The sequence below is a fragment of the Choristoneura fumiferana genome, chromosome 7 (assembly GCF_025370935.1).
Source record: "Choristoneura fumiferana chromosome 7, NRCan_CFum_1, whole genome shotgun sequence".
NCBI lineage: Eukaryota > Metazoa > Arthropoda > Insecta > Lepidoptera > Tortricidae > Choristoneura > Choristoneura fumiferana.
Window position 1 is genome coordinate 12994365 of NC_133478.1, and position 26223 is coordinate 13020587.

The window sequence follows — 26223 nt, forward strand, 5'->3', positions numbered from 1 at the left end:
TACGGAATGCAGATTTCCGACGCTCATGGGAAATGGGGTAAGATCAAGAAAACTGCAATATTTAAGAACTCTGTCTTGTTTTAGCACGCTACAGCAACGATTTGTCTTATCCTTTTAAGTAGACTTTTGAATCAGCAATCAAAGCAGATAATTCTGTCCTAATTCTGTTTAAAGTTCGTTAAAAATTATTGACGTAATCTTCCTGTCTTGTTCTCTTATGAATAGAAAAAATATCAAAAAATGAGCTTTCTTCTTACTAGTTAAGTACTTAAAATTATCTATCGATTCAGAATTTTATAATCTTGGAAATTGCTCCATTTTAACGATTTCACATTGATAAGATTTTAGTCTGCTCATGCCAATTAATGAAGTATAGCCAGAACGTCGAAGGAAAGAAATGCGCGGTTATTTCCTGGAATCTAATAATTAATAGATCTCTTCTATGTAAAAGTTCTGTGAAAGACTATGGAACAGATATGATTTTACTTTCAACAAATATTTTAATAATAAAAAACTTTATTTTTCAGGTAAATTCGCATACGACACTGAACTAGGCACTTGTTCCATCGTGCCGGATGACAACGGTCGCACCGCGAAGACTGCTCTCTTTGTAATCGCTTTCATAGTGCCTGCGCTCCTCATTCTTCTATGCTATGCTAGAATCTTCTGGGTAGTACACAGGTAACTAAGTTATACTAACTACTTTGTGCCAAGTCTCTTGCAGCGCATTTTTTCATTTCTTCTTCATGGTCTCTTCGAAACCGCTGGTAGTATAAAAAGGACATGTAAAAGAGCATTTTCCGGTTTTCTTGCAGAATAAATGTTTCTTTTATTTATTTTTCAATCAGGGCTAGTAGTGATTAACCTGAACGGGCACCAACAAGTAGGGATGGCGATCTGAGATCGATTAATCGAAGAATCCATTTTTAAACGGAAAAAATCGATTTTTAACATAAGTGGATTTACATATTGAAAATTCGCGCTAGAAAAGCAAATCATGAAAAGAGATTTTCTGACTTCGATTATTTTGTGAATCGATTTTTCAGGCCTCGAGAATCGATCTTTTCTGGAAAGAGTCGCCATCCCTACCACGTAAGTCCCTTTTGAAGAAATACATAGATAACAACTTTCTCCTTTCCAACTTTCAAAGTTAGCTTCTTCGGAAAGTTAAGGGATAAAAGTCATTACGATCAGTAATTCCGACAGACATGTATCTTGTTTATTCCTTTCGTATTCGTAGTTAGACACTAAAAGGGCGAAACCGTGAAAGACATTAAAATTTAATAGTACAACTTTCGCGTGTTTCCTTCAACATTTTGACGTCCTGAAAAGGAAGTTTAATTTAATAGTAGGTACCACTAAAATATTAATCATTATTAAGTCTACGAGTACCGCAAGCAAAAGTATTTTGGAGTTTCATTAATGTCTCTCTTTCAGTTCTGAACAGAGGATGCGAGAGCACCAACGATCCCAGCACACCAGCCCGGAACCCTGAACTCGGAAAAGCGGTCCACAATCAAAGACAACCGGGAGACCAAAGCGCGACGAAACGAGTGGCGGATCACCAAAATGGTGCTGGCCATCTTTCTGTCGTTCTTGGTGTGTTATCTGCCGATCACCATCGCGAAAGTTGCTGACAATCACGTGCAATATCCAAGTGAGTTGATAAACACTTTAATAGTTTTTTTTTATATATTTGTGTCCTGCTGCTGGCCAAATGCCAATAAATAAAAAAAAAATATGTATGACACTTTTGCAAACTTTTAGGTAATTTATTTTGGTCAAATCTAGCAAATCGAATTTCAATCACTTCATTTATTGGACTGGCTTTAAATTTGGTACTTTGGTATGAATACCTAGTACCGAACTAAACTACTGTAGGTAGATACTTATATGACAAACTGCGTAGTTTGCAAGTACAGTCAACAAAAAATACTCTCTGCAAAAATGCTTGTATTATTATTTTATTTACTGCGCTATACCATCACTAATTTCTAACTCCTTCTCATTCCAGTATTCCATATCGCCGGTTACCTCCTACTCTACGCGAGCGCTTGCGTGAACCCAATCATATACGTTATAATGAACGCGCAGTACCGCGCTGCGTACGCGGCGGCTCTCTGCTGCCCTCTATCCCGCCTGGCCGGGCTCACGAGCGGTGCGTATCCCTCTACGCCCGTCGCATGCGCACCATCCAGGAAAACAGAGCGCACCTCCGCATTGGCCTCCTATATTAGAACTTGAAGGTATCATCATTTGTACCTATACTAGAGACTATTTTTATGTGGAAGAAAAGACTTAAGTACAGATATTTTTATATGACGGTATCATAACTACGATTTGAAACTTTGCTAAGTGTGTCCCTGCCGAACCGGTTACAAATAAGTCTACTGAATAGTCTCTGGAAATCTTCTGCTACAAACTGCCATCTTCAGTAAGAAGTCCGCGATATTTCAATGAAAGTACATTCACTATTTCTCACTATTTGACGAAGCAAAGACCACATCAATAAATATATACTATCGAACCAACTAACTCTTGACCCACTATGGAACCAATTCACGGAAAATGTCACGGTGTCGTATTGCCTCTCACAAGAAAAAATTAAGTAGGTAATTATTACAAAATGAATACACCTTTATGCCACTAACCGTAAGGTCACCTCCCATCCTAGTCGTCCATAACGGATTTTTCCCGAGTGCACACCCCATCTCCTTTAATAGCACCTCATATAAAATTTTAAAACAACTAAATAAAATTTGGCCCATAATGTGATTCAACCCCCCAAAAAAAAGCGAAAGGTCAATGCATACACATCTAACACCTCCCTCCCTGCCCTCGACTGTACGTTCTACAATGGGTCAGGATTCAAATGTTCCGATAGTCAGTGGCTAATCCGACATACGAAAGTTTAAATAATCATGATGACTGATACGCCGCCGATGTTCTCACTGTATGTCGCGTCTCGTCATCAACACACCATTGACATGATCAATATTTATTCACGCATGTTTGATTGTCTGACTTCTATGACACACCTCACTTGAAACCTTTCTCCACACGGAACAATAAAAACAAAACAATATTGAATTGAAAACCTCTCCTGATATGCTAAGCATGGTATGACTTCAATATGATTCAATTGTTCGATTGATGAACGTGCAAAGAATTATATTTTCAGACCTTTCTTATTATAAGACCTGTCTATCAATCTTTCTTTACCAATTGAATGAATTGCATGAATTGCGTTTGTGAGAGAATAATTATTTATGAATTTCTACATCCCCGTTTTGGTAAGTATGAAATCTGAAAGGGCTACTAAATATGACATAAACAAAATGATAGATAAAGGATATACTTATTGTATTTTTTTATTTTAAGTAAGTAGGTACTTTAACTATCTCAATGTCTGTAAGTAGGTACTTGACTATTACGTTATTAAAGCCCATTGAGTTCAGTTTTAGGGCTGTTTCACCATTCTTGATTAGTGTTAACTGGCGGTTAGGTGTAATGCCTTCTCTATTTGTTTTGTTCGAATAGACGGAGACGGCATCACATTTAACGTCGTTAACGCTAATCAATGGATCTGAAACAGCCCCTTAGAGTACCTACCTAACCTAACTTTTTCACTTTTGATACTAGTTAATTTAAAATTCAATTAAACAGATCACAAATAACAGGAAAATGGTACTGTTTATGCTAATGTGGTTGTCTATAGTTGAATTAAATATGTCGGTCGTAATTCAATAGATACCTACTTAACTATTACCTATTAATTAATATTTAACTACTCGTAACAACACACAAACGACCAAGTCACACAACAAATATAACATAAATTACTTACAATTTACTCTGTAAACTCGACCAAACGACAAGTAACTAGTCCCGCATTCTTTTTAGAGAAATGGAACGAGCGTCACGGATACAGCTACAGCAACACACGAACGGCGCTCAGCCAAGTGTCACTGGGGGAGTCCAGGGTCGACCCCAGGGCATCTGCGACCCCCTCGGGGCCCCGGTAGACCCCCGGGGGCCTCCCGACTCCAGCGCACAAAGAACGGACTCCAGCTCTCTAAAAACCACGAGCCCGTACAAACCATCTCTGAAACTTGGACCAACGACCAGTCCAGTACCAAAAATCACAAGGTTTCAACTAGGCAGCTACGGACAAGGATGTGACAGAACGACTAATGTATAACTCGTCGCTCGCTAGAGGGCGCTAAACGCAAATAAAATTCCAAAGAGTATTTATAAGCTTTTTTAGCACGCTTTTGTTTGCCAAATTAAGCATTAAGGTGTTTTACACATTTTAAATAAGTTTCGATGCATTTTTTACTATTTTTAACGATGGCAAATGTAGTTTTAATAATCACTCACTGAGATTCCGCCAGACATAAGTATTCATAGAATTAAGGATGCGATCGATTTAAAGTCTATATATTTTTTATTTTTTTTATTGTTTTGTGTCATTACATTTGTTTTATATAAAAATAGGCTAAAATCTCTTAAATAGTGTCCGTCCTGCTAGCGAACGACGAGTCGACAATTTGTGAAATAGTTTTAATGTTTTGTAAATAATTGTTTTAATTCTGTAGTGTTATTTAATTTAAAATATTTGTACCATGAATTCAACTTAAAAACTTTAGTGTCTTCAGTTAGGTACCTAATTAGTTGAATTGTGGTATTGTGAAACATAATTTTATGATTTAAATTCGGTTTTTTTTCCGCGTACCTTGATTTTAAAGAAGCTCGATATTTCGGCACAGTTGCATTCGCCATGATCACGAGACGACGCACGCGAAAGAGGTACGCGCAACAAAACCCGAATTAAAATTATAAAATTAGTAATAACTACGATAGCATAGTAAAAGAGAACAAGTAGGTCCACTCCGACCCTTTAGGAGACTTAACTGCCTACTCCAGCGCAGACGCTTAGGGTTGTCGACGTCTATTTTAGATTAATTACCTTCCGGCAAATAATTTTAATACAAAAATTAACTTAAAACTTGTCTAATGTCTGACCAGACATTCTATGCCGTTTATAGGTAGATAGGTATCTATTATTTTTTATGTGTCCTTGCACGAAACTATTACACTACACTTTTATACGACTAATTTACAACTATACCTTTTTAATGTATTTTATTAGTACTAGTTTTTTTTAATGTTGTTTATGTCTTTTTGTTTGTATAATTTGAATTTTACAGCGCATCGGTGTTTACTGTAATGCTGTATTTTTTGTTGGAATAAATAAATTAATAAATAAATAATACCTAATACAAAAATACGTAAGTACGAGTAGGTACGCGAACGTAAAAGGTGATCATCTCTTGCCTTGACTAAAGAAAACTTAATCCTCCTTGAATTATCAGTGTGTGCTTGCGTACTGGCGACGAACCACGACACGACAACACACGCGATGTACTTTTGTTCGTAGTGAGCCTACTTGTCCTCTTTTACTATGACGATAGTCTAAAACATTGTATTGTGAAACATTCCTTGGAAACCTGGAGAGATCTGTTTTATATTCTATTTATTTATTTTTAAGGACACATTCCAAACATACTTTTGCGACCAAAGATAAACAGGGGTGTAATTTTTGTCAGTGTAATATTTAGAGGTTGTATTTAGAAATAACTTAGGTACCAGCAATTCGATACTAAACACATCCTGTAAATAAACACTGGACGTTTTATTAAGTTAAAAATATTTTATCAAGTCTGTAAACACAATCTAAAGTAAAATAGACCTTCATATAATTAAATAACTTCTAGTCCAATAGGATACAATATTTGCCAGATTTTATGTAATTTGCAGCACACTACGATCCTAAAGATCACTTACGTTTTCTACTTATCTTCCAGTCACTATTTAATCGTTAAATAACACATAAATCGAGATTTTAACTATACCTAGTAGGTACAGTTGGCAACAAAAGGAGTCGCCTAGTCGTTTTCGACATCGTCTTAAAGTAAGTATTGTTTCGCAAACATTCTCTTTTCGCATAATTTTTTAAACCATCAACTAGTCGGAAAAGTAGTTCTCAATTATTTTAGCCACAATGGGTACTGCTGCTGACAATCTTAATAAGAAGTTGGGGTACATTATTCCCTTATTATTCCAAATCAGTGTTAACTTAACTCAAATTTACTATTGTTTCTTGTTACTTTCCTGTGCTTTCATGGATTTCTATCTTGCTTATTTTTAAACCATACAAAAATAGGTGTGGTTATTTTACGTATTTTTTGTGCCGATTGTACCCCCGTTTGGGCAAATTTAGTAAGTGTTAAAAATAATCACAGTTTGTATAGGTATTTTGTTACCTAAATGCATGTTAAACTTGTCTGTGTTTCATACTAATGAAACAATAATGGAATAGAAAGTAGGTAGTCGTAAAAAAATAAGATTGTCGAAACCATAATAATATTTTTATTCAGAATACTTAATAGAAAAAAACAGTATTTTAGAAAAGGATGACCTGATACGATGGAATATGTTTTTACTTGTCTGAAGTTGAAATTTATTAGGTCTGTTGGTAAGTTTAACCATAGTAAAAGAGTTTTAACGCTTTGTTTTGTTAAAAATAAATTGTTATAAATTAAATGCCATATTAATGATAAGAAAACAATTTTAAATAAATTGACAATCATAATAAAATGTAGGTAGGTATTCGAATAATACTGCACTATTTATTATTTTATATTTTAGCTAGTGTTACTGTTTAATTTAAACCATGGACAAATTTTTATATAAATAAAGAAAAATAAAGACTTCGAGTTGAATTTATTTAGTTTTATTAACATAAGTAGATACTTACCTAAAATTTCCCTTGTTCCACTTAGCACGGTAAGTGCCATAGCACTGCCATAGCTAAGCTTCGCCCGTCGTCGTTCGTACCTACCTAATTTCCGATACCTAAACTAAGGTACATACGGAAATATTTTTGACTAAGCTGAAACAGAGACACTTCGCTCGCCTTTCATGTTCGCTCCGTTTATTGCGTGACTTGTTAGTTAATCCTTCACGCAAAAACAGTTTGGACGAAATCTCTCCAGATTGACATTGAAGTCGCAAGATAAGTAAGTATAAATATTTTCCTGTTATGAAATATTCCGCAATTTTGGAAAGTTTTGTTTGGCACATTGCGGATGGTTTTACCCAAGTTTTACCGGAAACGACATGGAAAAGCAGGATAGAAAAATAATATCGGCTATCTCACTTTAGCTCGGAAAAATGATTTAAACTGCGACTTCTCAGTCGGTAGAGGCTTTGTAGGTAGGTAACATTTTTTTTATATTTCTAAACGAACATACCTTTAACTTTACGTTCCTATTTACGCGTACTGAATAAATATTAAACAATTTTATTTAAAGTTTTGCCTTATCTATAAATCTTCTATTCAAAAGAAAGATACAAAACATAACAAGTTATTGAAAACCAATAGTTTTAAATATTGTTATAAAGCCTAAAATACTACAGTCTGTCCCTTTATATTCCATTTAAAATGGAACGTTCCAATGTGGCGACCAATTTATAATGACAGAAAATGCCAGTGGTGCCAACTTAGGGGTTTTACCCCTAAATTTAGGGGACAAATAAGGAGCATGGGATTTTTGAGGCTTAATATTTTTAGGGGTATTTAGGGATTTTTCCATACCATGTTTGTGATTATAGGAAACTAAATTATTACTGAAAATGGAATGTTCTTGATACCGCAGTGTATCCCATTCTCTATTGCTTGAACTCGTAAGTGCGACTGAGAAAGAAACACTCGACCAAAAGTTCCGATTTACGATACTGTGATTTGTAACGCGGTTGAACAATCTTTTACGGCTTTCACGCTATATTTTGATTTTTGGGTCTGTGGCGTGTCTGTTGAGTGACTGAGTCTTGTGTTTGCAAAATCAAACTGATTAAAGAAATGGAGACATAATTTGTTTTATATTTTTATATATAGGTTTGGGTTTCTTCCAAAAAATTGTTTAGTTTTAGGGGGTTTTAACTTGAGTTCTAGGGGTAAAAAAAATTGTAGTTGGTTACCCTGCAACTGACAGTAATGAAGTGAAGTGACACAATATACATCCGTGCAATGGATGGAAATGGAAATACAAAGCTTTGAGCAAATGAAAAGACATTTCGTACGTACTTAAGTAATAAATTTGTTTAGTGAAAGTGATTTCTTAATGTGTTTTAGCTGAACGATATATTTAGCCAGTAGTATGTCAGTTTGTGAAAGACTATTTAGAGTGTAAAGTGCTGTTAAAATACCACACCGAAAATGGACGTCGTCGGCAGCGAGATAGGCCAGAAGATGCGGGTAAAAATGAGGGTTTACTTATTTTTTTCATTCATTGGGTCTAAATTGGGTGTACTATAGATTCTAGTTATGATGAGACCAAAGTAACAAGCTAGAAGGGGCAAAAAGATATTAGCATGGTATTCAGTTGTCAATAGTTGTCCATATTCACACCATACGAAATAAAATAAGACACAATATTGACGACAGTTGTATAAATTACGTTATCGTTAAACATAAACTACTGATAATAACTATATATAATATATAATAAATATATATAACAGTCAAATAGCCCAGCTTTCCACGTCATTTAAATATTTGAATCCATATTATAATTTATTCAGTCACATAAAGTATCTGTTGTGTATCTGTATGTTTTCTGTGTTTCTTTCAGTCTGCTATCAAGGCCAAACTCACGGAACTAGGCTGTTACGTTGGTAAGTGCTAAGAATTACGAATTCATATGGAGCTTGTATGCATAAAAAGGATTAAGTATACTTATTGCCAATCAATAACTTATACAACCTTACATACTATTTAGGACTGTTCCATTTTTTGCTACTTTGATGTCAAAGTTGACTACTGTGAATCCTACTCAGAATCTTGTCATCAAAATCCTTCCTCTTTTTACAACACCATGTCAGTTGTTTATTATAATATGCATTATGCAAGATTCTAAACATCAGGTCGACAACTATCTGAGACAGAAGAGCCAAAAGTTGCAATCAACAAAATTTGCTAGCTATTAAATAGCTGTAGAGCATTAATTAAAATGTTGGATTTAATTTAATTGGGTTTGAGTCTTTCAATGAGGCTGGCATAGTCACGCAGGTGCACTTAAGCCTCAAAAAAAAATAGAAAAATAATGATAATAATAATTGATTAATAAATTCGTGACCACATATTGCTAAGCACTGTGCTCGTAATCAGTTGGTAGCAGCATTTTTCTGCATTATAGGAAAAACTGCCGACAAACAGAACCTGATTATCAAGTTCTGAATGTGTTGTGGACTTGGTACCCTTTCACTAGGGTGATGATGGATAATGTATCCATTGCACCTGTATTATTGTTACCTATAAATAAACAAATATTGTACACCTAAAGGCAATCCCTTAAATTTTAACATCCACTTGCAGCCTTAAATCGAGATCGATCTCTGTAACTTACCTTACCTATGTTAAACAAATAAATCATTTAATTATTCATTAATTAATAACCATCTTTAACACATCACAGTGCCTAGAAGAATCCAACTGTTTTTTTTTATATTTTTTTTGACTATGCCAGCCTCATTGAAAGACCCGATGTCCACATTCATCACTCCTATTGTAATGTCCAGATTATCTGGCTGCAAAGGAGTGCTTGATGAACCTGTAACTTCTTACTGCATCATCTGATACCGGACAACTCAAAATAATATTCACTGGACCATTGAACAAGTCCAAATCACTCAAATACCTCTAGCGAATACCCTTAGTCAATACACACTCCACCAAAATATGTCCTCAATCTTATTTCAATCTGTGCACATGGGGGATTGAACTACTTTCATCATATTAAAAAATTGATTCAATGGAACATGTCCTGACCACACTCGAAACGCCCACACAAGTAAATCCCTGGGGAGGCTGGCACAATCGAACCAGGGCACCCTGAAAATTTTGTTCTGTATTGTGTTGTACCAGATGCCTTTTGTTTTTGATATCAAATTGAATGACTCTTGCCTCAGAATCCAACTGTTGGGATTCAGTTTTAAGGGTGGTTTCCATTAAAAAACGTAGCAATATGTAGTCATGAATGTGTTAAGGGTTTAGCTAAGTATACCAATATAATAGGCTAGACGACTAAAAAACTGTTTAGTCCGTCAGTTAGATAATTTAAAAATATTGTGCACATATTTTTCTTTTGATTGACAAACAAAAAATGAATTGAATGAATTGCTTAGAAGTTTCGAGTGAAGTCACTATACGTATTGTACGATTTTTACCTAATAGTGGCATCACAAGCCCCCACTCCAGAAGTTTGATGATCTATAGGAGGTATAGATTCTATACTTTTGTTGATGTTTAATAATTTGATAAACAATATGAGTCCCATATTTTTCCATAATCTAACTGTCAGAAAATAGAATGATATATATTTAACCCAGTCGTCATCCCTATTAATAAGACTGGAGAGCCCCAACTTTACACATCGAGAAGCTGTATGTGGCTTCCAAGCCACCGGTTGGCTTCCTTTTTTGAACATATTTAGCTGGTGTTCTTTCTCAGTACATTCCGATACCCTGAATAGAAGATAATGGTAATAGATACTAGTTTTCTGCACCTTGAAAAACTTATTGCACCAGTTCTACATAAAGATAATTCAATCATATTGTTGGGGATAGTGCAAAACTGCTTATCTACCATAAGTAGTGATCGTTATCAACATGCACTTTTCATAGCAAAGGGTATGGTTGGCAGAAAAAACAAATACATGTGAATATTCACTTTTTGTTCTTACCTATAAAATAAATACTTACCTTCTTAGGATTACACCTCTAGATCAGCAGTTCTTAACCTTTAGTTAGGAGGGACCATTTGACAAAATTTCTGTCTTGCCATGTACCACCAACTGTTTGAAGGTAATACACGGTAAAAGTAAAATTGTAAATGAATGAATGGTTGCGACCGCTACTTGACTGGCGCGTCGTTTTGCAAATTCGTTGTTGATGGCTTCGCGGACCACTTCGAGTTCTTCCAGGGACCACCAGTGGTCCGTGAACCACCAGTTAAGAATCACCGCTCTAGATAGAGAACTCTTTACGGTACAAAAACTTTTTCGCTCTAATATATTTTTAAAACGTGAACTGCTGACAGCCAAATCTATTGGACAAATTTGAGTCGTTTATTCAGTATAATTTGGGTAAATGATTATAAATATGTATATAAATCGCATAATTTGTGAAATATATAAGTTTAAAATACTTGTGTATTTGTTTTTTTTTGTCAACCATACTTTGCTACAAAAAGTGCATGTTGATAATGATCACTAACCATAATTAGATACTGCATATCTGCACTTAATGTTAATTAAAAGAATATAGACTATGAATTGGTAATTACTAAACTGATCAGATATGTGGAATTATCCAATGCTACAATGCTAGTATTGTAGATTTGCACAATCCCTGACAGTATCTTTCTTATTTTTTTGTGTACGAGTAACACAGATTCTATTGTCTTGAAGATGATGAGCTACCAGACTATGTGATGGTGATGGTAGCTAACAAGCGGACCAGGGCGCAGATGGAGGATGACCTGCAGTTGTTTCTCGGAGATAATACAGAATTGTTTGTGAACTGGCTGCATCAGGTGCTAAAGAAGTTGCAAGAGGTTACCGTCACTGCACCATTAAGTAAGTTGAGAGTAATTTATACTTAAAATAATGCAAATAATAGTCAAGATTCCCTTTAGTAACTCGCACTACACAGTTTACACTTAATTTCGCAGCCTTTTGACTTCTTGCTAATAATAATATAATCCCATATTATCCTTATATTAGTTGAAATAATTCAATCTCATTCTATGTTTACCTCTCCTTCCTTAAATTTTTCCCTTTAAAATATTTGTAATAATTATCAAATATGTATTTTAATTATGGTAGACTAAAAATGATTGTGTTTCATTTTACAGAACCAGTAGAGGTTGAAAAAGTAAAGGAGAGTTCTTCAACAAAAGAAAAGAAACAGAAAGTAAAGAAGGACAAAGATAGGCTGAAGAAAAGTGAAAGCTCAAAGAAGTCGAAAAAGAAAGATAAAGACAAAATACACAAAAAGAAAGAGACAAAGAAAGTCCATAAGAGCAAGAAAAAAAGTAAAAAACACGAGATGATCAGACCAAATATACCCCCATTATTAATGAACATGGAGAAAGAATCAGAGCCTTCTATAACGGATGTGTTTGCGGGACAGATTTTGAAAAACCATGGTATCAATCTTGATACACATAAAATTGATGCGAAAATTTCTGAAGACAAGCCATCTATCCAAGAATTAAAGCGACCAATACTACCTATCATAGATCCTGCAACTATTGCCAGTCAACCTGAACCATCACAGTCTAGCCAGGAGAATATTGTCACAGTGAGTGATCCTGAAGTTAATGAAGTAACTTCTGCTTCTGCAGCCCCTAGGGATGAACAAATAAAGGAAATGAATGAAATTGAAGCTAAAATTCAGGGGTTGAAACAGAAACTCGCAGAACAACTGGACTCTATGTCAGAGGATGAAGACTTTTTGACAATTAGGACAGAGGCTGAGGAGTTGATGAATGATTTTGCTGAAGATGTCTATCAGGTACTGAGGTTTCAGTACAAAAATACTTCTTATTTATATATGTATCCTTTCCAATTAAAAATCATCACATTTTTGTTTTAATACCCTAAGGGGCTGTTGTACCATTCCTTGGTTAGCGTTAACCGACGTTTAAATGTGATGCCGTCTCCGTCTATTCGAACAAAACAAATAGAGACGGCATCACACCTAACCGCCAGTTAACACTAATCAATGGATGTTGAAACAGCCCCTAAGTATCTAATTATTTAAATTTAACTTCTATAAATTTACACTTCTATTGCAATCTTAAAAACATGTTTTCTGCTAACTGTTTTTGTAACATTCTCATCTCAATATTTTACAGGAAATAAGCCAAGCTGCACCACCATCCACTCCTCCTATTACCTCTCGCAAATCTCCCTCCCCCCGAAACCTAAAGAAACCCCCAAAGAGGTAGAAACCCTCCCTCAAATTGAGCTGAAACTACCCAAAAGACCAGTTAGAGAGAGACTTGGCGCTAAAGAAGACAAAACAGTGGAAAAGGCAAAAAAGGCAGAGAGTCCCGAAAGGTTGTTAATTAGACATGCTTAAGGTAGTAAGGAGAGTGCACTTGACTATATTTATTTACTTCAAACATATCATTATTATAATTGTTTTCATTAAAAGGTTGCTGCAGAGTAAGCATATCATCTGATGGTATAAGCGATCATATCTATACTTATACAGTTTTTTTTTACTTGTTTATTTTAGACCATGCTCTAAAATGCATAATTCGTTAACAGTTTCGGCTCGTTCATGCACGAAATTGTATTTGTTTATTGAAAGAAAGAGTGGCCTAAAGGAAAGTGGAAGGGAGATCGCCTTCACTTACCTCCCACACGCTTCCATGCGCTAGTCTATTCTACTCAAAAAGCTTCGTTCAGTGCAAAACAAAGACAATTTCAAAGATTTATGATTAATTACATTAGAAATGTTTTCAACGGAACATTCATGCTCCTGCTATTTTGACATAACTACATGTAACTTGATCACTTGTGGGCTACCCTATGTTTCTAGTAGAAGAAATAATTCCTCTAACTTCTTGGTGCATTATTTCAGGTTTACGCCAGAAAGAGAGCCGGAAAAACCGCCAAAATCGGCTCGGAGTCGCGTGGAGGAGCCGCCAGAAAAACAACGAAAAAGCTCGCAATCTGACGACAGTTCCGAAAAGGCAGAGTTTACCTCGAAGAGGATGTCGTCTAAGTAAGTTTTTTTCCATGGGGTATGAAATACGCGTAATTTTTTCGCTTGTAGTTTCATCCAGCCTTTCTCTCTATCTCTCTCTGACGACGAACGACGACGATACATATCCCTTGTCTTTTGAGGTCTATGGCAAGTTTCTACGATAGTAAAGCACTTAGCAGTAGTTAGTAACTCGATTTTTACATCTTCAATGGCCGCAATGGCATTGTGAGCGAGAAGACCTCGCGAATTATTGATTCTTGTCGGTTCCGAGCCACTATGCCGCTGGGAATGCTACGTCAGAGACGGTGACGCAACGGGGTCACGCCGCTTCGCCACCTGAACAGTTTTCAATATATTTCTTTGTTAATTATATTATGTAGGTTTATCTGTAATTTATTATTTATATATTATGAAGTTGGTGCGGATTTCCGATCATGGTTCCATGGGGACCCGGTCATTTGAAAGGCATTGCGGTCGGCATGACTTGAGCAAGGCAAGAGGCCGAAGCTAACACAAAGAGGCTTTTGGTACAATATTAAAATAAATGAGATGAGCGCTATTAAGAAGGTCTATCTCCTAATACACTATGTATGTATACACTAAGTGTGTCCTGCGTGCATACCTACCACGCCTATGTACCTATCGATACAATAAGTAGTAGTACAAGTATCGATTCTATCGATTATAACTTTAGTTTTCGGTTGTTCCCAGGGTGTCAGTGCTCGAACGCGGAGCGGGACGCGCGTGCGCGAGCGTGGTGCGAGTGCGGCCGCGGCCGCGCGTCTCGACGCCCGCATCCAGCCTGCTGTTGCGAGCGGTTGCCGACGCACACAAGAGTCTGCTTAACGTGAGTTTTGAGACAAAACGATTTGTTACTTCAGATGCCTATGCTATTTCACTCAGAATTGTCCAAGAAATGCTGACATTAAGAGATTTAGACAAAAATTTAGGATGTATATAGTGAAATCTTCTCGTCGTAAGCGCTATTCTTTCCAACCCTCTCTTATGCGCATGCTCCAATGCAAAATGATTAACTTTACTTTGTTTCGTGAAGCGTCTTAAGCCTTTATACGGCCCCATTTACTGGAACATACTATCACATAATCAAAAGCAGCTATCGAATACATACCTAGCAAAGGATCTTTTTAAAGCTAGTAGTATTTTCAATAATTACAATGAATATTGTAACTTATTACTAAAAGAATAAGGTAGAATTTCCAAATCAATGCATGTGGTCGCTAAATCGTCTCTGCCTTATAAAGGGTTAATTTTTGTAATCATCTTGTCGTCATTCATGGATTGGATCGTCAAATAGTCAGGATATAACTGACATAATCTCCAATTTTTTTTGTCTCGTTAATTCCTAACACTCCAGTGGATACATAGACCTGAGGCCTTATTGTCTGTGGTGTAGGATGATGGTAGATAGAGATGCTGAATGCGATCAGTAACCGGGCGTTAGGCAATACGGCCACAGATTCTAATCTCCCGTTACATTTCGTTTTTTTTGTCAGTACGTACGAGTACGAAATCTTGAATTTAATTCCAGACCCGCCTAAAGTGGAAACTGAGCCCGCTAAAGTGAAGCGAGCGCTCGTGAAGCCAATGCGGCGCTGTGTCGACGCACAAAAGATCGTCATACAGGTGCAAGCGGACACACCCGCTCCATTAGATGGCGACGAGAAGCGTGACAGGTTAGTTTCTTTGTATATCCGCCTGAGGCCCGCAATACAAATATTTAAAAAAAAATGTCAAAGCAATTTGAATCTAATTGTTTCGGGAATAAAGTCATATTGACGGGGTGTAAAACAATAGAAAAACAAGAGAGATGTTATTATCTTTAAGTTATTATGTAATTCTATTGCACATTGGTCCGTACGACGATACAACCACAATAACTACGATTCTGAGAATTTTTAAAGTCAGATGAGTGGTTTGTAAGTTTTCTGTGAAGCCCAGATGGCCTTGCTTACTTTGACATCTACTTGTGTAATGCATGAAATGATTTTTTCTACCATAAGTAGGTATCTAATATTTAAATAAACTGTTACATCATTCCTCAGTGCACTGTGACAACTACATTAACCCCCTGTTTCAACATCCATTGTTTAAATTTATTTGACGGATAAATGTGAGGTGTGGATAAATGTCTCTGTTTGTTTTGTTCGAATGGACGGAGACGGCGTCACATTTATCCATCAAATAAAATAATCAACGGGTGGCGAAACAGCCTCTAACTACTGATTAGTGATTACTTATACGATTCAAGTAGAAAAAAGTTGAAATTCGAACATTAAAAAAAAACTTGTATGAAACTGTCTTCTTCCAGCTCAACTTCTTACTTAATGTGGTTCAAATTATTATAAATGGTTTTTAACACCATATCTATGTTATTATTAAAGCATACCTAGCCTAAACTTAGCTATGTTCATTTTAATTTCAGATCTACAAACGAAAAAGAAGAGTATACGCCAGCAATTTTAACAAAGAAGATCATAAACACAGACTATGTGCCGAGAAGCAAGGAACCGAGGACGTCCAGTCGGCGAGACGATAGTCTTATTATAGAAACTCTGTAAGTTTTACGGCTGTACACTTGAACGCCAATTAATATTTGATCAATCATTAGAATCACTAGTGGCAATTTTTCATGTGAAATTGAAACAATTAATTACAGATAGATACAGTTGGACCATTTGGGCCTGTCTACATGTAAAATAATATTTATTTATATACTGTTGTTTTTCAATTTTCAGAAATATCCATAACCCAACAGTGGATAAGCAAAAGGATACGCAATTTATTGTCACCATGGACGGATACGATCCAAACGTTTTCCTAGCAAAGAAACTTTTGACAGAGGGCCTTCTTGATGATGACGTCAAAAGCAAAGAATTGACAACGTCTGTGTTGAAAACAAAACCGAGTGCTGACAAGGAAGTCGTCAAAGAGACTGAAAAAGAACCAACTGATAGCGAGAAAGAAATACCAATAAGTAGCGAAAAAGAAACTCCAAAGGAGATCAATACAGGACCAATAGAGGAAAGCAAAGAAGTAGCAAAGCATGAGAAGAAAAAAGCGAAAGATAGTCTAAAAGACTTAACTACAGCTCTTGAAAAGAAACGTCTAAGTGACACTAGCGAAGAAAGTGACACCCAAGTAATTATAAGCCAAGAAACAACAGCTGAAGTAGAAAAAACAAATGAGACGAAAGATAATCTTAATGTTTCGCCCCCTATTAGAAAAAGAAAGAAGTCACCTATAGTGTTTGATGTGGAAAAGAAAGAAAAAAAGGAAAAAACAAGAGAGAGGACGGAAAGTGTAGGCAGCGATAGCCATGTCACTGTCACGACGACTACAAACACGCATAAATACGATGCCGTACCGTCACGTAAGTACACTCAAGTATAATCTAGACTAGACAGTAATCAGAAATCCATATTAATGAACTACAACTTTTTAGCGTCTTGGGTGGTGTTTGTGATGGTTGAGTCAGCATGAAAACGCATGTGTCGACCAGTAGCTGTCTTGCACATGCTAATTTATCTATCTCCTCTATCTCTACATTGCAAGAACATAATAATTACACAAACCCATGCTTTTTTTTACATAAAACTAACCTAGACTGCCCCCATCTCAACTGATGTTAAGTGCAGATGTGGCCAAAGGTGTATCTCACTTGTTTAGTAACAGCGTATTCACTCTGGCCAGTAGTGTTGTGTGGTGGCGGTGATAGTTGGGTTTTGTGATTTGTATGAGTTTTTACAGTGTGGAGGTGGACAAGCTGCAAGAACACATCGTACATTGAGAACGAGACTGTCACTAAACAAAATTGTCGTCTCTCAAAATTACACTGAAAGAATTTTAACACATAATTTAATTTTGCAAGTTGACACATTTTGTTTAGTGACAGTCTCGTTCTCAATGTGCGACATATTGGTTGCATAAACAAAACAATAATTATCTTAACACGTTCGGCCCCGGCAACGATACACTAAGCTCTTACGCTATGTCTACGCATACCCCACAGCAGTCACTTCTATGCCAGTGACACGTATACGTGTCACAGACGTAATACATCCCGGTGCCAGTGACACAAAGTCTGTGACTTTTTAGTTCTTACTCCTATGCCAGTGATAAGCATGTCGTGTCAAAATAATTCGTACCTCCTAAAGGCTGGCATAGCGTATAAGGGCTTAGCGGAACGTTGCCGCAGCCGAATGCGATCCACTAAGCTCTTACTCTAGTGCGCTAGGCATAGCGCATATCCCACAGCAGTCATTATGTCACTGGGGCCGAACGTGTTAAGCTCGCGGGTGAGCAAAGTTATTGTATATAGTTAATTGATATGGACCTCCGAAAAGTAACACCCCGAGGGTTTATTGCGTAACGTAGCACTCGCGATCACAATCAAATCGTCGCTACTTTGAAAAAGCGCGTACCTTAAAATGAATGATTTTTCTGAGTGAAGTTAACGTACATTAATTTAAGGGTCAATTTTGATGACGTATTGATTTGAGATACGAGATTTTTTCAAAGTAGTGACGAAATGACAGTTTTCGCATACAAAAACTGTCATTTGATTGTGATCGCGAGCATCAGAAATGTTAGACAATACGGTTTTCCTGTGGCGTACAGAGGACGTCACTTCGTTTGTTTTGTGGTGGTGAGGTTATAGTAGATTATTGTCGTGGCCTGGAAGTAGGCAATTGCTGGCTGAGTATGAGTATTAAACGGACGAGCTTGCGAGTCCGTTTAACTAATACGAAGCCAGCAATTGCTATTCCAGCCGAGACTAATATAAAGCTTTTCTCAAAAATGGTGAATAATTCTAAAATAGAATAAACTTTTTCTCAAAATATATTATAACATTTAATTTTATTCCAATATTTTTCTTGTGCTTTCCCGCCTTTTTTCATTAAAAATAAACTGCAGGTATATTTTTCCACCGAAAACACCACAAGCTGTTTCAGACCCAATAGAAAAAATCCGGAGTTCCAACAAAATATCTGATACCGGCCATTAGACTTGGCTGAATACGACTTGTGCCAAAATTTCCATGGCCTTTTAAACTTAAAAAAAAAATTGTGACTGATTGCAGGCGCGCTAATTCATTATTGTCGAGCTAGCGCGCCTGCAACCTTTTTAACTTTTTCATTTTTCGCTGACCATAAACTATACACTTCACCTTCTGATATGTAAAGAATAATGTCAACTTTTACGGATATTTTTGAGAAAAATGCATTACTATTGTGCAGTGACGCAAGCAGAGCGCGCCCTAGTCCCTTGCCGCGCGTTCCCGCTGTGCCGCTATGGCGCGTCGTGCGCGTTCGTTCATCCCCGCTGCAAGTTCGCCGCCGCTTGCACGAGGCGGAACTGCGTGTACGCACACGCCACGCCGCCTCAGCCGTCCATCGGTGAGTATCTTTTGACTCAATGTGTTAGTTAAATAACTGAAAACCTCAGACACCCCAAAAATATTTTTTCATTTTAAGTTAGTTGATTGCATTTATTTTTGAATATCTTCATTATTTTAAAAGATATTCGTGTGTTTTTCTAAGTCAGTAATTCTACCTAATTTCTAACTCTACGCTCATAATAATAATATGTATTTTGTCAGTTGCGCTTTGATGTTTTTAGAAGAAAATCACACATTGACAGCAAAACGGCCAGTATCAAATTATCGGAACAGTTGTTGCAGTCGTAACTTTTAGACTGGGCACAATAAAAAAGGGTTTTAAAAACACAAACACAACCTGATTTAAAACATGGTGTAATCGAATCTACTCTCGATTCTGAGCAAACTACTTTCTGGTTTTCAGTTATTTAATGAACACCTTGTATACTAGAGCTAGCATGAATGAGTTAATGCTAATGTCGTTGTGAGCATCACTTGGCTCTAATAATGTCACATGATTTCACCTCTTATTTCTAACGCCATCTAGTGATATTTCGCCTGTTAATTTACTCTCATCGACGTATTATTTATGAGCTGTGAAAACGTAATTCTCCAATAGTTTCAACAAGCTATCTAGGATAGCAACTACAAATTTAATTTTGCGGTTCATTGAAGATTTAATTGTGAAAATTAAAGCTACTTTATTTACTCACGCGTATATCACCGATAGCGTTAGAGAATAAGTACCTTATTAACAGAGCACTGGCAAAAACAGCGGCCACAAAAAGTACCTGCTTAAAACTTACAACTTCCATTCCAGCAATTTTTAAACATTTTTTTTATCAACAGCATCCCACGTAGTCCCATCAGCCAGTTTCAAAAGTATCCAGCCCTCGTCGATCCCGGCCATCTGCAAATTCTACCCGAATTGCGTCAACCCTGTGTGTCACTTCTCTCACCCAAAGCCCTGTCGCTACGGCAAGGCGTGTCTCAATAAAACAGAGTGCAACTTCTATCACGCCGAAACGCCGTCTAATAAGTGGCGGTACCCAGTGTAGTCAATGCTTAGATGTAATAAAAATATTGTGATTTTATTCTGGTGTTTCATTATTATGAGTACTCGCGTACTTTATAAAGAACGAATTAACACTAAGAATAAGTGACCGAGTGTACATAAAGCACAAGTTGTTCGGAAAAAAAGAACTAAGAATATGGTAATAGATATCCAAAATAACAAAGCTGGTAACCTATGTACGTCTATGTGAGGGCCTAAGCTAGCTGGCGCGGGCGCAGGTAATTCGTCGCACCCGACGCGTGCAGTTAGCGCTGGTCATCATCATATGAGCCATAGGACGTCCACTGTTGGACGTATAGGCCTCCATAGACCTCCAGTTGCCTCGGCTGGAAGTGGCTTGCATCCACCGTGAACCCGTGACTTCCATCCGTCCATCTCGTTGGTGGACGTTCTACGCTGCGCTTGCCGATCCGCGGTCTCCACTCGAGAACCTTTCGGCCCCAAAGACCATCTGTTCTCCGTGCTATATGGCCTGCCCATTGCCACTTCAACGAGCTCATTCGCTTGGCTATGTCGGTGACCCTTGTTCTCATACTATTGTTCATTAGTCGTCCACCCACTCTGTGCAAACCGCGTCAGCTAGCGTAGACCCTAAGTCTTGAGTACTACATCTGTAAAAGAAAAGTTAGGCTTCAGTAGGCTATAAAGAGCGAAAGGGGTGACCAGGCCATGTTTCAGAATGTAAAGCAGTCTTGAGAGAGAGCAAGTAAAAGCACTAATAACCTAATTTAACAAAGGTGTGCCGGGACCCGGACGCTTGCCACTCCCAAGGGTTTGCCAAAAAAATCACAGTGAAATTTATTACAAAAACCCTGGTACGTGATTCAGTTTCCTCTACTGTACCTAGACAGGTCTAAAATTCTGACGTGAGTTTTCCTGATTTATTTATTAGTCCAATCGTCCAATACTTTACATCCACAGCTAGGTGTCACTGACATCATTCAATATCAGAAATAGGAAGGTGCAGACGACTTCACAAACTTGTGAGTAATAATATCCGTTGCCTACCTTCCGGCTTCAGCATCAGATCAGTTCGAAAGAATCATTAACTTAAACCTTCTTAGTCGCTTATCTAGGTATGTTAATCATGATTGTTTATAGACGAGTGAGCATTAAGTAAGTACTTAGGTAGCTTTGACGAGTTCCATTGGTCATCTACGGTCTTCTTCATCAGGTCCAGTTTACCAAATGATACTTTCTGAATGTAAATGCTTATCTTAATGCTAAAAATTCCAAAATCGCCATAGGTGTGCCTATAAAATTTGAGGTTTATCCTCGATTTCCCTAGGATCCCATCATCAGATCTTGACTTAGAGACTATGGGGCCACCTCAGAAGAGTACCCTTTCGAATAAAAAAAGAATTTTGAAAATCGGTCCACAATGAGGGCTATCGTTTTTTGTCTCACTAGATGGCGCACTGTTGCGTGAGGTTTTTAAGTGTGGCTTTCAGAGTCTGTTATTACGGGCGTTAAAACAAAGTTTAGATTAAAATCATATTTAAAACACCTTAAAACCGTACCATAAAAATATCCAGCAACCACAGTGTTGCTTAGTCCCGTTTTGTTCGGAAAAAAAGGGAGGACAAAAGTTTCCGAAAGACAAAACTGTCTCAAAACACAGACATTCATTGCCATAATTAATTCCAGGTTATGCAAAATATTCACAAAAAAAATCTTATTATAAATAAACCCGCGTAGCTCACCCAAAAACTATGAGATTTGACATTTCGGAGACCTCACGCTACACTAGCGCCTCTAGCGGCGAATTCATTCGCGATAGCCCTCATTGACTGAGTAATCGGCGAACATACATAAAAAAAAATACAAATATTGGAACATAGAACCTCCTCCTTTTTTGAAGTCGGTTAAAAATATCTGAACTTGCTTCTACGCCGTTTACAATAGAGTCGTGTTCAGATATTTTTTGATCAAATTTTTGCTTACAAGTTTATGAACTCAACTGTACTAAGGTAATAGAGATTGAATGAGGCCAGAAGATCAACTCACACTCAATTGATCCTATTTATTTGGACGATATGATTTAGGCTATTACCTACGCAAATGCGAGGCCAAGCTTAGTGGAGGCGGCACCCATTTTGTTAAGATCTACCTACCCACACTAATTCAGTAGGAATGCTAACCATTTCCTGTTAATACATAATACCCATAGATTATTATGTATTTCATGCAAAATCAGCGTTACTTATTTTTTTTTTAGGGTACCGTACCTCAGTCTAGCAACCTGTCACTATACGGTATTTGACAACTCCTGAAAATTTAAATCGGTTGTAAATTGGATTTAGTGATTTTTTGAAAAATCTATATACCTGTCTCTTTCTCAAACGCTTTTCTCTATGCAGCAAGTATGGCGGTACTGGCGTGTGACGTCACATGCCAGTGTGTCTTTCTACTTTGTTATTTGTAAAGGTAGCTTAAAAAATGTTTTTATATTCGATAACAGACATTGTGTAGTTTTAATTTATAAAACATATACAAAATAGTCAAATACCGTATTGTACCGTTTTTGTCAAACTTAAAATCTAAAATTGCTAAAAGTGGCTCCGAAGCGGTAACGTTTCGTGTGCTCTGCCTACCCCATTTGGGAATACAGGCGTGATGTTTGTGTGTGTGTGTGTACCTCAAAAAAAAAAAACGGAACCATCATAGGATTACTTTATTGTCCATTCTGTCCGTCTGTTTGTAAATATAAAGCTGAACCTCTAGGTAAGGTACCTACTTCCATTTTTTCTATAAATTTAAAACTTGGTATGCAGGTAGCTCAACTAATAAGAAAAGTATCCAAATCTTTTTTTATATCTTTGTAAGAAGAAACTGCTAAGCTGAAATGGGACTGGGCTGGGCACGTCTGTCGCATGCACCCACAGAGATGGGCTCACACAGTCACTTGGTGGGCACCGGAGGACGGCCTTCGACGGCGAGGCAGACCGAGGAGAAGATGGCGGGACGATTTTTACGCGTATTTATGCAAGGGATTGGCCTGACATTGCGCTGGACCGGGAGGTGTGGAGATCAAGAGGAGAGGCCTTTGCCCAACAGTGGGACACTCGAAAATACAAACTGAAACATTAGATGCACAGAAAAACCAGAAAAATAGACCAGCGCTGGGAATTTAACCCAGCTTAGGTCCTCGGCAGATGATATCCGGCAGCAAGCTGGCGTAAACTGGATGCGAGTGGCAATGAATAGGCAAGACTGGAAAAGTAGAGAGGAGGCCTATGTCCGAAGACGGGCGCTATAAGGGCTGATATAGATAGATAGATAGATAGATAGGTCCTCGGCATTCCGTGCCACGTGCTATACCGCTACACCACCACTGGACAGGGGTACAGACACGAATTTCTCCTATGCACCACATATCTCACCTTGTTTATTCCTTATTTAGACACTTAAGCAGCCAATCACCAATCTTAATTTGATTGCTTAGTAACGACATCTCTTGTCCGGGTGAGCGGTAAGTTCCAATGGAATGCTGAAGTTTCTCGATGAGGGCTACAGCATAGATGTCGCTAGTGTCGCTGCTTAAGTGACTAAATAAGAAATAAACAGGCTGAGATATGTGGTGCATAGGAGAAATTCGTGTCTGTACTCCTGTCCAGTGTTGGTGTAGCGGTATAGCACGTGGCACGGAATGCCGAGGACCTGGCTTCGATACCCAGCGCTGGTCTATTTTACTGGTTTTTCTGTGCATCTATGTTTCAGTTTGTATTTTCGATATGGGTTTTACGGGATGACCGTAAAAGTAACAAAAAAATTAGAGTTGAAATAAAAAATACAAAAAGACTCCAAAAACCAATCTTAGTGGGACACTATTCCAATAGTTAAAAAAAAACTATGTAAGTAACTATGTAATATTATACCTTACAATGTGTACATTTTGCTTAGGAGAGGGGCTCTGCGCTAACACTGAATAGATTCCTAAAAAAATGTGCGCGACTTGGCCAGTTAGGTAAGAATAGATACTTAAGTACCTACGAACTTTTTAGTTGCAGTGTTAGTATGAATCAAATCTTGGAAGTGAAACTGAAAATTTGATAGCCATAATATAATATGCAAATGACAACGTAAGTTGACACTGTCAAACCGACGAGTCCCGACCGATAGTAACATTCTAATTACAACAAGATTAACCCCCTGTTTCACCATCCATTGATTAAATTTATCTGACGGATAAATGTGATGCCGTCTCTGTTTGTTTTGTTCGAATAGACGAAGACGGCAACACATTATTTTATCCGATCCGTCAAATAAAATTAATCAATGGGTAGTGAAATCAGCCCTGTGTAATGTATTTGCATCGGTACAAATTGGATCTCAATAGGAATACGACGGCACCCGAAGTGTCAATTAATAAATTATTCCCCTACATACTCGTACCTACCTATCATTCTGCTTCCATCACAAGCTTCCATTATGCACTTCACCTGTACAGCCGCCATCAGATATTTCGGAGCGCCCAAGGTAAACAAAAATATCGAAACATGAACTGTAATACCTTAATATAACATAATAACATGGCTGCTCCGAATCTGATGAGGACTGTACTGTACTGTCATTTGTTTATTTTTCTCTATTTACACAAATGAATAGTAGTTATAAGTAGGTACATAAGTATTTGTAGAATAAAATTACGCAACACTGGAGATAACTAGAGCACTGACTTTACAAAGGTTTGTTGTTGTAACGAGTAGGTACCTATGTAGTAAATACCGACCTACTAATTATGATGTTTACATAAATGCTGCATACCTACTGCATACTTACCTACCTTTCTATATGTCTCATTCAATAACAAATAGAAATAAGTTTGTTTTTTAAGATAAATTGCATTATATCAAAACAAAAATTATATCATCATCATCATCATCATCAGCCGGAAGACGTCCACTGCTGAACAAAGACCTCCCCCTTAGAACGCCACAATGAACGACAACTCGCCACTTGCACCCACCGGTTTCCCGTAACTCTCACGATGGCGTCCGTCCACCTGGTGGGAGGCCTGCCAACGCTTCGTCTTCCAGTTCGTGGTCGCCACTCAAGGACTTCTCACCCAAAGGTTATCTGTTCTTCGAGCGATGATGTGGCCCGCCCATTGCCACTTCAACTTGCATATTTTTCCAGCTATGTCGGTGACTTTAGTTCTTCGACGAATTTCCGTATTCCGCATTATATCAATTGTTGTTATATCCTTCGTTACGCACCGAGACGAGACCACAACTTGGAACCTCTCCTAAGTCACTACATTCTTGAGTGCAGTGTACACCTCAGTTGAGGATCAATAGTGGACTTTGATGAGGACTTTTTTAGGAAAAAATAACCGCAGTACTGGAATCCGGTCCGGATCCGAAATCACATTATTCGACAAAGAACGAAAGTCACTGACGTTGCTCAAAGAATTAGTTCGTTGAAGTGGCGTTGGGCTGGCCACGTCTGTCGCACGACCTATGAACGATGGAGCAGACGATTCCTCGAATGGAGACCACGGACGGGAAAACGTAGTGTAGGGCGCCCTGAGGCACGGTGGACGGATGACCTTAAGAGGATCGCTGGCGGCGGATGGATGCGAGGGGCTGAAGACAGAGTGTTGTGGCGCGCCATGGAAGAGGCCTATGTCCAGCACTGGACTGCTGTAGGCTGATGATGATGATGATGATGACTGGAGTCCGGATTCCGTAGTTGGCAAACCGCATAGGAGGACCATCATCCATCAAGGTATTGAGGTCGAGGTACCTACTTATTTACTACGGGCGGTGGTGGTAGGTTTGCCGCTACAGGAATATGATATTGACAACGTCGTTGAGGCAATAAAATAGTAGCGTAACATTAGTTACCTAAAAGATAAACATCCTCATAACATAAACAATATCAATAATGCAATCATTCACTTTAG

At 37.7% G+C, this 26223-nt stretch overlaps 1 protein-coding gene and 1 pseudogene across 1 annotated transcript; both read left to right on the forward strand.

The window, feature by feature from the left end:
- The first annotated feature begins 6 nt into the window (after window positions 1-6).
- LOC141429935 (G-protein coupled receptor moody-like) lies at window positions 7-6762 on the forward strand (annotated as a pseudogene).
- A 1308-nt stretch (window positions 6763-8070) lies between these two features.
- Window positions 8071-20334, forward strand: LOC141429735 (uncharacterized). Its single transcript, XM_074090219.1, is given in 13 exon segments — window positions 8071-8320; window positions 8697-8739; window positions 11532-11699; window positions 11978-12639; window positions 12983-13037; window positions 13040-13187; window positions 13717-13860; window positions 14554-14693; window positions 15392-15536; window positions 16286-16417; window positions 16599-17233; window positions 19101-19259; window positions 20090-20334. Coding segments are annotated over 13 exon segments (2679 nt in total). The 5' UTR covers window positions 8071-8281; the 3' UTR covers window positions 20299-20334.
- Window positions 20335-26223: the final 5889 nt, after the last annotated feature.